General features: G+C 45.3%; 1 protein-coding gene across 1 annotated transcript; it reads right to left on the bottom strand.

Annotated features, from left to right (window-relative positions):
* Positions 1–1,617: 1,617 nt before the first annotated feature.
* LOC129815262 (fibromodulin-like) lies at positions 1,618–7,270 on the bottom strand. The gene is made up of 6 exons (XM_055868900.1): positions 7,181–7,270; positions 5,073–5,489; positions 4,821–4,943; positions 4,448–4,588; positions 4,011–4,278; positions 1,618–3,490 (listed from the first exon to the last, which is right to left on the bottom strand). The coding sequence occupies exons 2-6, from the start codon at positions 5,442–5,444 to the stop codon at positions 3,339–3,341; spliced, it is 1,056 nt and encodes a 351-aa protein (XP_055724875.1). The 5' UTR covers positions 5,445–5,489; positions 7,181–7,270; the 3' UTR covers positions 1,618–3,338.
* Between the last annotated feature and the right edge of the window lie 5,109 nt (positions 7,271–12,379).

Below are 12,379 nucleotides of genomic sequence, written 5' to 3'. Positions count from 1 at the left end.
AGCACTCACTTTGGTAGCCATGAAGTGCTTTGAAAGGCTGGTCATGGCTCACATCAACAGCATCCTCCCGGATACCCTAGACCCACTCCAATTCCCATACCGCCCCAACAGATCCACATATGACGCAGTCTCAATCGCACTCCACACTGCCCTTTCCCACCTGGACAAAAGGAAAACCTATGTGAGAATGCTGTTCATTAACTACAGCTCAGCAGCGTTCAACACCATAGTGCCCACTAAGCTCATCATTAACCTAAGGACCCTGGGACTAAACACCTCCCTCTGCAACTGGATCATGGACTTCCTGACGAGCTGCCCCCAGGTGGTAAGGGTAGTCAACAACACGTCTACCACGCTGATCCTCAACACTGGGGCCCCTCAGGAGTGCATGCTTAGTCCCCTCCTGTACTCCCTGTTCACCCTTGACTGCGTCGCCAAACACAACTCCAATACCATTCCTTAAGTTTGCTGATGACACAACAGTGGTAGGCCTGATCACCGACAATGATGAGACAGCCTATAGGGAGGAGGTCAGGGACCTGGCAGTGTGGTGCCAGGACAACAACCTCTCCCTCAATGTGAGCAAGACAAAGGAGCTGATCGTGGACTACAGGAAAAGGCGGGCCAAATAGACAGAGGCAGAGGCCGCCATTCATATCGACGGGGCTGTAGTGGAGCGGGTCGAGAGTTTCAAGTTCCTGGTGTCCATATCACCAACAAACTATCATGTTCCAAACACACCAAGACAGTCGTGAAGAGGGCACCACAACACCTTTCCCCCTCAGGAGACTGAAATATATTTGGCATGGGTCCCCAGATCCTCAAGAAGTTCTACAGCTGCACCATCGAGAGCATCCCGACCGGTTGCATCACCGCCTGGTATGGCAACTGCTCGGCATCTGACCGTAAGGCGCTACAGAGGGTAGAGTGTACGGCCCAGTACATCACTGCAGCCAAGCTTCCTTTCATCCAGGACCTATACACTACTGTAGGCAGTGTCAGACGAAAGCCCAAAGAATTGTCAGACTCCAGTCACCCAAGTCATAGACTGTTCTAGCTGCTATACCGCATTGCAAGCGGTACCAAAGCGCCAAGTCTAGGAACAAAATGCTCCTTAACAGCTTCTACCCTAAGCCATAAGACTGCTGAACAATTTGTTAAGTGGCCACCTGGACTATTTACATTGACCCCCCCCCACATTTGTTGACAAGGTTTTCCCACCTTACCATTCAAAGCACTTACCTTGGCTATGACTGGAAGTGTGTAATTTTGTGTGTGCAGAAAGAGTGTCTATAAAAGAAAGTGTGTTTGTAAGTGTGCGCCATAGAGAAATAGTTGGGTGATCGGGTCTCTGTTTGTGTCTCTGTCCTTGTCGCTGCCTCTGTCTCTGTCCCTGTCCTTGTCGCTGCCTCTGTCTCTGTCCCTGTCCTTGTCTCTGCCTCTGTCTCTCGTATCACATACAAACTGCAGACCCTACCCAATGAAAGCTAATTTCTGGGTATTGTCTGGCCCAGTGGGTTTACTGTGGCACTCAAGTTACATTTTTTGTCCCGAAAACTATATTGATTTTGTGAAACAAGAGATTGAACATAAACAATAATCCAAAATCAAAACAGGTTAAGTCTTAGTAAAACATGAATACCTTTATTAAGTCAAGAAGAAAGCCCTGTAAAGGACATCAAAACACCAAGGCCCTTAGTCAATACTAATACCAATACATGCAGTATGCCTACATGTCTTTCATATCATAAATCTCAATCATAAATCACAACAGTTACATCCCTACTCGGGTTAGGGCCGGAACACAGAGATCTGAGCCAATGGCATTTCTCTGAGGCTCATATGTTGTCAGACAACGTAAATTATGGCCAGAACCACCATTCGTCCATCATTTTTTTCTGACCGTCAAAAGTTGACATGAAGTTGACTTTGAACATGCTTTGAACATTCTATTTCTAAAGTTTAGAAAACAACTTGTCCTGATATGGAGATGTATGATAATGTCCTTTTGAATGATATTAGTAAAACAAACTAAACCAAAATAAACTTGGTGTGCCTTTGTGTCTCATAACCCTCTGCTGCCCCTTCTTGGTGAGATTGGAGAATTGCAATGTGATGCTAAAGTTAGGACTGCTGCTTTGTCACTAGTTATCACAGCCACAGAGTCAAAATTGTCTATATTGTCAAAATTAATGAAAGCAAAAATGTGCTTCTCAGTCTTCATTTAAGGTTAAGGTTAGGCATACGTTTAGCAGTGTGGTTAAGGTTAGGGTTAGATTTAAAATCCAATTTTTGGCAGAGAAATTGTAGCTCAGTTGGCAGCGCTTGGCACGATTCCCAGGACAACCCAATGTATGCATGCATGACTGCAAGTCATTCTGGATAGAAGTGTCTGCTGAATGGCTAATATATTATAGAAATAATAATAATAATAATAATAATAATAATTATGACTTTGTGGCTTTGGTAACTAGTGACGATCAAACTGCTGCCCTCCGTTCAGGAAATAGGAGAGTTGCAAATGTGTACTGGAAATGCTGCATTCCAGTGTTGAGATGGTTGTGTTACACCTTGATGGTGCTGTAGCCTGGTGGTGAGATGGTTGTGTTACACCTTGATGGTGCTGTAGCCTGGTGGGGAGAGGGGAGTGTTACACCTTGATGGTGCTGTAGCCTGGTGGTGAGATGGTTGTGTTACACCTTGATGGTGCTGTAGCCTGGTGGTGAGATGGGAGTGTTACACCTTGATGGTGCTGTAGCCTGGTGGTGAGAGGGGAGTGTTACACCTAGATGGTGCTGTAGCCTGGTGGTGAGAGGGGAGTGTTACACCTTGATGGTGCTGTAGCCTGGTGGTGAGATGGTTGTGTTACACCTTGATGGTGCTGTAGCCTGGTGGTGAGAGGGGAGTGTTACACCTTGATGGTGCTGTAGCCTGGTGGTGAGAGGGGAGTGTTACACCTTGATGGTGCTGTAGCCTGGTGGTGAGATGGTTGTGTTACACCTAGATGGTGCTGTAGCCTGGTGGTGAGAGGGGAGTGTTACACCTTGATGGTGCTGTAGCCTGGTGGTGAGATGGTTGTGTTACACCTAGATGGTGCTGTAGCCTGGTGGTGAGAGGGGAGTGTTACACTTAGATGGTGCTGTAGCCTGGTGGTGAGATGGTTGTGTTACACCTAGATGGTGCTGTAGCCTGGTGGTGAGAGGGGAGTGTTACACCTTGATGGTGCTGTAGCCTGGTGGTGAGATGGTTGTGTTACACCTAGATGGTGCTGTAGCCTGGTGGTGAGAGGGGAGTGTTACACCTAGATGGTGCTGTAGCCTGGTGGTGAGAGGGGAGTGTTACACCTCGATGGTGTTGGCCATGCGCAGACAAAGGACTGAGTCGGAGGGGACATCCCTGGTGCTGATCTCATTCCCATCCAGACGCACCGTCCTCAGTTTGGAGAAGTTAATCACGTCCACGACACTACAGAAACTACCCAGGGTAAACTCTACAAAGAGAGAGGGAGAGAGCAACAGAGAGGGGAAGGAGACAAGTGTGGGAGAGAGCCAGCGAGAGAGGTAGAGACAGAGAGAGATATTGTTTACATTCTGGCATTCAAACAAATTCTGGCATTCAAACAAAGAGCAAATGTGTTTCTTCAACTTCTAAGTGCTGCTGGAATCACGTCATTAGACTCTGGACGTGTCCTACCTGCAGCAGAGTGTAAGGGCATCTGTGCACCACAGCCACACTATGCTGCACAACCACATGACGTGTCCCAAGCACCAGAAGCCGTACTGTAACTTAGCTTCCCCCCAACCTCAATGGATCATTGTCATGGTGTGTGCTCATACATGTGCATGTGTATGTTCTGCTTGCATGCAAACATGCATACTGTATACAGTTTAAGGATATGATATGTGGTTGCTGTTGATCCTCAGGGGCCTCCATAGTTCATGATGAGATGACTCATAAATTAGTTTTGATTATGCTTAATTAGGTTGTCAGACATCCCTAATTACACACACCTTTGATGTGGTTGGCCTGTAGGTAGAGGTGCTCTAGCGTCTGGCTGACGGGGGGGATCCTCTCCAGCTGGTTAAAGCTGAGGTCCAGCTCCACCAGGCCAGTCACGTTGAAGGTGTTGGGAGGGATGCCCTTGTCCGTCAGCTGGTTGTGGCCCATGCGAATGTATTGCAGCTGGGAGAACTTACTGAGGAATCCCTCTGGGACAGCGCTGATGGCATTAGACTCCAGGTACAGCTGGTGGATGCGCTCTGGGAGGCTGTCTGGAACCTGGGGGGGTCAGTCAGTCAATCAATAGATCACTTGATCAATCAATACAAATGTATTTATATATTGTGTTTTCACAAAGGTATTTTTGACTAAATGCTTCACAAAGAGAAGACAGAAAAGTGAAAAGCACACACACACACATACACACACACCATTTACATTATGGTACCTTTTTCAGCTTGTTGCCGCTGACGTCGAGGAGTGTGAGTGAGTTCAACCCCCTAAGAGATGTGCCCATCTCCGTCAGAGCGTTGTCATGGAGATACAGGATGGTCAGGTTGCCCATGCCCTCCAGGGCCTCTGGCGTAATCTAGGCAACCACAACAAAATAAACTTTTTTGAAATGATTGCATAAAAACAGTGATGAAGCCCAGAACGCTTGTGGTCTTTCCAAGAGTGTGTTTTTTTACATGCCTCTTTGACACTTGATTGAAAGACATCTGGATGCACTTCACAATCAAAATAAAGACTGAATAAAGATGAAGAAGAATACAAGTGTTTGAAAGTGCAGCGGTAATGAAGGGTCTGAATGATGTCGTTACCTTGTTGATGTTGTTGTTGTTGAGTCTAAGGTCTCGTAGTGAGCGTGGCAGGTTGGGGGGAACACCAGTCAGGTTGTTATGTTGTAGGTACAGACGCTCCAACCCTTGCAGCTTGGCAAACGCCTGGAATACAATGATGATGAAATGATGTTATAATCTATGTATTGATTGGTTGATCGAAACCTAGTGTAGTGTAGTCTAGTGCTGTATTGTGACGTGCAGTGACGTGTCATGTTATATAGAGTAACCTACCCTCTTGCCGATTTTGTCTGTAGACAGCGCGTTGTGATGCAACATGACCCAGACTAGGTTAGTAGTGTTAGCCAGGGCGGAGTCTGGCAGGGCGGTGATCTCGTTGTGCTGCAGGTACAGGTACTTCATCCTGGAGGGCACTGTGGGCATGGCTGTCAGCCCCCGTCCGTCACAGTACATAGCGATGGGAAAGGAGGGCGGGCAGTCACACTCATCAGGACACTCCCCCCCGGTGGTGTCGGCCAATAGGGAGCCCTCGTTGTAACCGCGACCATGCAGGGCGGACAGCCAGAGAAACGGGTCCTGCCTGTCTGGCATGGCGACGGATAGCGGCATGATGCATGCCAAAAGGAACACGCACACACCACGCATGGTCACACACACGCAGGAAAGAACTCACACACAAATCTGCTGCAGCTAAGAGGAGAGAAAGAGAGGAGACTTACCCAGTGTTCAGAAATGTGAGTTAAACCTACCTGAATATCCTGGGAAATACTCCAAATGACAGTGGAAAAATAATCATCAACCAACCTGACCCTACTGTATAAAAAAGGGGCCCATAGAAATGAGAGAACATTGTATAGGACCCATTCTCCCATTGGCAGTTGAAACTCATAAATTACCATCAAGACGTTTCTCTGCCCCCCTTTGTAAAAACAACATAATGCATTCCTGCTGCCAGAGCTTTAGTACATAATGTACTCCTGGAATGACCGTAAAATGTAGATGCTAAACATCAAAACACCATAACCAAAGAAAAACCCAAGTCAAATGTTATCTATCAAAATGTAATCTATCACCACATGAAAAGAGATTCCATGAACAGCACACACACACACACACGCACGCACGCACGCACGCACGCACGCACGCACGCACGCACACACACACACACACACACACACACACACACACACACACACACAGAAACACACACACACACCACACACACAGAGACACCCACACACACACACACACAGAAACACACAGACACACACACACACACACACACACACACACACACACACACACACACACACACACACAGACACACCACACACACATAGACACACAGACAGACACACACACAGACAGACACACACACACACACACACACACACACACACACACACACACACACACACACACACACACACACACACACACACACACACACACACACACACACACACACACACACACACACACACACATAAAACAGATATGAAAACAAGCCAAAGAGCAGCAGCCCATCCAAACAGCAGGCACTATTGACTCAACACTAGATATACTGCATGTTAAATACTGTACGTTACTGCAGGGGCTATATTTAAGGATCTTTCTTCATCAGGTAATGGATCCACAGAGGAGAATGTAAAAAAAGAGAAGAATGTACACTCTTAGAAAAAAGGGTTCCAAAAGGGTTATTTGGCTGAACCCACAGGTAGAACTATTTTGGGTTCCATGTAGAACCCTCTGGGGAAAGGGTTCTACAACCCAATAGGGTTCTACCTTGAACCAAAAAGGGTTCTATCTGGAACCAAAAAGGGTTATCTGATGGGGACAGACAAATAACTCTTGTACAGCTAAACTTGTTTCACACAATTCACTCCCATTCAAAATCATATTTTGTAACCCCTAACCCTAAATCTAACCCTAACCCGTACTTTTACCCTAACCCTAATCTTAACTCTAACCCTAAAACCTAATCTTAACCCTAACCCTAACCCTAACCCTAATCCTAGCTCCTAACCCTAACCCTAACCCTAATCCTAGCTCCTAACCCTAACCCTAAAACTAACCCTACTGTAGCGCATAACCCTAAACCTAATTCTAACCCTAACAATAATTCTAACCTTAACCATAAACCCACTAGAAATAGCATTTCACCTTGTGGGGACCAACAAAATGTCCCCACTTGGTCAAATGTTTGTTTGTTTACTATTCTTGTGCGGACTTCTGGTAGTTAAACAAGTCCACACACGCACGTCCACACACACCCATACAGTATTCATGCACGCACACACACACGCACACACACACAAACACACACAAGAAAACACACATACAATGCTCATGCACACATGCAAACACACACACCTACCTACCTGACCAGTGAGAACCAGTACCTCTTGAGTCCCTCTTGAGAGGCTGTGCAGGACTGAGAGGGTCTTTGCCAAACACTTTATGAAAACCTCTCTCTCCTTCACTTCCTTCCCTCCTCCATCCCCCTCTCCACCCATCCATTCCATTCCTCTCGACCCCCCCCCCCCACTCTACTTTTGCTAGCGTCCCCCTGCCTTTTCTTTCCTCCCTCACCCTTTCCTGTTACCACACACAACCCTGCCCATCTGCTCCCTCCTCTCCTCTGCTGAGTGTCTCTGTTCTTGTCTCAACAGGCAGAGTGTTTGGTTGTTCAGAACATAAGAAGACGATCGCTGAAAGAAGCTGAATACTGTATTTGGAAAACACATTCAGATGCTGTACTCTACTGAGTCTGCAAAGCTGTTCAACCATGAAACTCAATAGAAACTGAACAAAATTAAGCCTGGCGTAAAAGCATTCCTAAAAGACCACAGTATTGTCCTTCTCCTGAATCTCTTTGGCCTTTCTCTACTTTCCTCACTCTTCATATCTCTCTTTCCCTGCCAGGGCTCTCTTTATCTCTCTCTTCCCCTGTCTGCCTCTCTGAATCTCTCTCTTCACCTGTCTACCTCTCTTACCCTGTATGCCTCTCTTTATCTCTTTCTTTACCTGTCTTCCTTCTCTTTATCTCTCTCTTTCCCTGTCTGCTAACATTATCTCTCTCTTTCCCCGTCTGCCTCTCTTCCCCGTATGCCTCTCTGAATCTATTACTTCACCTGTCTGCCTCTCTTACCCTGTAAGCCTCGCTTTATCTCTCTTGTACCCTGTCTGCCTCTGTTAGTCTCTCTCTTTTTTCCCTGTATGCCTCTCTTTATCTCTCTTTTTCCCTGCCAGCCTCTCTTTATCTATCTTGTTCCCTGTCTGTCTCTGTTTATCTCTCTTCTACCCTGTCTGCCTCTTTAGCTCTCTCTTCACCTGTCTGCCTCTCTTTATCTCTCTCTTCCCCTGCCAGCCTCTCTTTATCTATCTTGTTCCCTGTCTGTCTCTGTTTATCTCTCTTCTACCCTGTCTGCCTCTATTTACCTCTCTTGTACCGTCTGTCTCTGTTTATCTCTTTTTCACCTGTCTGCCTCTCTTAGTCTCTCTTTTGTCCCTGTCTGTCTTTCTTAATTTCCCTCTTTACCTGTCTGCCTCTCTTTATCTCTCTTTTCCACTGTCTGCCTCTCTTTATCTTTCTGCCCCTGTCAATCTCTCTACCTGCCTCTTTGTCTATCTGTGCCTTTCTCTGTGCCTCTCTCTATCCATCTCTCTTTTCCCAGTGGAATCCTGCTGGTTTTGATGAGAGGAGATGGGATGGGCAGCTGTTAGGAGATAAAAAACAGAGAGGGAGAGGGAGGATAGATGAGGAGAAGGGAGACGATGATGAGAGAAGAGAGCAGACAGTAGACACAATATACATAGGATATATATATAAAAATGATCCTGTTCTGCATGTTATTTTGACATGAATACATGTCATATCAGTTCGCAGACAATGTTTAAAAAAAATACAATAATTATTGACTTAATAAAGCCGCATACCCTCATGGTCTATTTTTTACGTTCTTGAGTAAGGCAGCTCCAAAATGCAGGTGTTCCAGCCTGATGATGCCCATCCAAGAAGGCTGAAGGTCATTGGCCACAGATAAAATGATGTCAAATCACATTATATCTACTGTAGCTTTGATTGGACTGATCATGTCGACATCATACTTTCAAAATCTTAGCTAGCAAGCTAAACAATCAGTCAACATCATGAATCACAATCTGCAATCCACTGGCAAATCATTTTCAATCCTTGTCATATGAAGAGAAATTATAGATAAAACGTATCGGTGCTCATCGGCCATTGGACATAAACACTACACAACAAGTTGGTCATCGCAAATTCAACAATGAGTGGTTTGGAAGGAGTCAGTGGCTAAATGCAAGCATTCACATTCAACACTATGGGCCAGAAAAGTTTGAATACATTGGCCATGCTGTTAATCCAGTATGATTTCTGCCGTGGAAACTTGGAACTGGAAAATCTCAAACCTCAGTGAGTTCAAGACAATTGGGAACTCTGAGAAAAACGAGCTACTATTGGGAAAATACATTTTGAACGGTTATCCAACTCGGAATTCCAAGTCAGGAACTTGGGCCTCTTTCTAGAGCTCCGAATTGAAAATCACTGACGTCATGATTTGACCTTGTTAGGTTTTTTTTGTTTCCATTTGTCTTGAAAGCACCATAAATACAGAGAATGCCACACTTTGATGAAAAAGTGTGGTGATAAAATTTGCCCAGAAGAAGGACTGCTGCGCCACCTTGCTGTTCGAGTCTGCACAACACAATTGTGAGTCCAAAAATGTATTCTATGCTGCTGCATAAATTATGTAATATGCCAGGGATATATTTATACTGTAGCTAAGCTGTTAGTAGTCCATGTGCCTCACCCTAATAATTGTGTCCCTTCCCCCTCATAAGTTAGCCTACTGTTCTGACTTGGTGGTGCACATGTAGCCTATAGCCTGTTTTAGAGAAATGTCCTCATCAAATATTACAAGAGCTTTCGTTGTTTGCGTATATGGCCCTTTTATTTATCCTACGGTTCTGGCTTGATGTACAGGGAAATTGCCCATGTTCTGAATTATATCGCTGTACATTTCAAAAGTGCTGAACAAATAGTTACAGTTGAAATCGGAAGTTTACATACACTGAGGTTGGAGTCATTAAAACTTGTTTTTCAACCACTCCACAAATTTCTTGTTAACTCCACCCTGCTACCATGAAAACACTCTCACCCTGCTACCATACAGCAGGTAAATGCAAGTATTTCCCGTGACTGTGCCTCAAAACCAAATGTCTACATGGCCCACAATTCCACCCTGGACTTGAACATCCTTTACGACCAGGTCCACCTATACAAGGCAGCAGTGCCCACCTTTGCCTGGAACCTGAAGGACATCGCCCTCAAACGCAGCCCCAACACCTCAAGAGCTACAGATCAACAGACACCCTGTCAAGACCAGCAAGACACTCTCCCAGACCCCCCCCCCCCCCACACCTACACATAGAGGACCCACGCCGAGAGGACCTATATCCAGACCACAGCACCACCAGCCACATCCACAACCCAATCAACACCCCCTACCAAGTCAACCTTGCCCAAACCCCATTTAGGTTCCCTCAGATCAGACCTATGCCTCTCCTGCCCACCCCCTGCCCCCAACTCCTGCAAAGAGGGCCTCAGCATGAAAGTCACACATACGTCCAGACCGTGAACAGGCAAACAGGCCCAACCCCCACTCTTACACTAGCCCAAGCCAATGGCATGTACCAGATGCTCAGCAGGCTCTGCTCAGACTTACTGGACCGAGGCCAAACTACACGACTAACAATATTGGACATTTTGTGAAACAAAGCCTTCACTATCTCATCCTGAAATATCCAAGGCCTGAGGTCATCTGCCTTTGGCCTGAAGAGCAGGAACCTGGACTTTATCAAAGAAATCAGAAATACAGACATAGTCATCCTACAAGAAACATATAGAAGAGATGGAGCCACTGGTTTCCCTCTAGGTTACAGAGAGCTAGTAGTCCCATCCACCAAACTACGAGGTGTGAAACAGGGAAGGGAATCAGGGGGTATGCTAATGTTCTATAGAGCTAACTCACGCTATTAAATTAATCAAAACAGGAACATTTGACATTTGGCTAGAAATTCAAAAGGAAATGATCTCAACAGAGAAAAATGTCCTCCTGTGTGCTACCTATATCCCACCACTAGAATCCCCATACTTAAATGAAGACAGCTTCTCCATCCTGGAGGGGGAAATCAATCATTTCCATGCCCAGGGTCTATGGTGACCTAAATGCCAGAACTGGACAAGAACCTGACACCCTCAGCACACAGGGGGACAAACACCTGCCTGCAGGTGACAGCATTCCCTCCCATATGCCCCCCTCGGCACAACTATGACAACATAACCAATAAAAACGGGTCACAACTCCTGCAGCTCTGTCGGATGCTGGGTATGTACATAGTCAATGGTGGGCTTCGATGGGACTCCTACGGTAGGAACACCTATAGCTCATCTCTTGGCAGTAGTACTGTAGACTACTTTATCACTGACCTCAACCCAGAGTCTCTCAGAGCGTTCACAATCAGCTGACTGACACCCCTATAAGACCACAGCAAAATCACAGTCTAGTTGAACAGAGCAAAACTCAATCATGAGGCATCAAAGCCAAAGGAACGGAATAATATTAAGAAATGCTATAGATGGAAGGAAAGTAGCATGGAAACCTACCAAAAAACAATTAGGCAACAACAAATTCAATCCCTTTTAGACAACTTCCTGGAGAAAACATTTCACTGTAATAGTGAAGATGTAAACTTGGCAGTAGTATACCTAAACAGTATATTTGACCTCTTAGCTTCTCTATCATATCAAAAAATGTCAAACCGAAGAAAATGAACAACAATGACAAATGGTTTGATGAAGAATGCAAAAACCTAAGAAAGAAATTGAGAAACCTATCCAACCAAAAACATAGACCCAGAAAACCTGAGCCTACACCTTCACTATGGTGAATCACTAAAACAATACAGAAATACACTACGGAAAAAGAAGGAACAGCACGTCAGAAATCAGCTCAGTGTAATTGAAGAATCCATAGACTCTAACCACTTCTGGGGAAATTGGAAAATTTTAAATAAACAATAACACGAACAGTTATCTATCCAAAGGGGAGATGTGTGGATAAACCACCTCGCCAATCTTTTTGGCCCTATACATGATCAAATACAAATCTTAGAATCAACTATTAAAGACCACCTGAACCCACTGGATTCTCCAATTACCTTGAATGAACTACAGGACAAAATACAAACCCTCCAACACAAAAAGGCCTGTGGGGTTGATGGTATCCTCAATGAAATTATAAAATATACAGACCACAAATTCCAATTGATCATAAACTCTTTAACATCATCCTTAGCTCTGGCATCTTCCCCAATATGTGGAACCAAGGACTGATCACCCCAATCCACCAAAGTGGAGACAAATTTGACCCCAATATCTACCGTGAGATATGCGTCAACAGCAACCTTGGATAAATCCTCTGCATTATCATTAACAGCAGATTCATTGAAAACAATGTACTGAGCAAATGTAAAATGGACCTTTTACCAAATGA

The sequence above is a fragment of the Salvelinus fontinalis genome, chromosome 18 (assembly GCF_029448725.1).
Source record: "Salvelinus fontinalis isolate EN_2023a chromosome 18, ASM2944872v1, whole genome shotgun sequence".
In the NCBI taxonomy this organism is placed as follows: domain Eukaryota; kingdom Metazoa; phylum Chordata; class Actinopteri; order Salmoniformes; family Salmonidae; genus Salvelinus; species Salvelinus fontinalis.
This window is presented reverse-complemented; position numbering and strand designations above follow the sequence as displayed.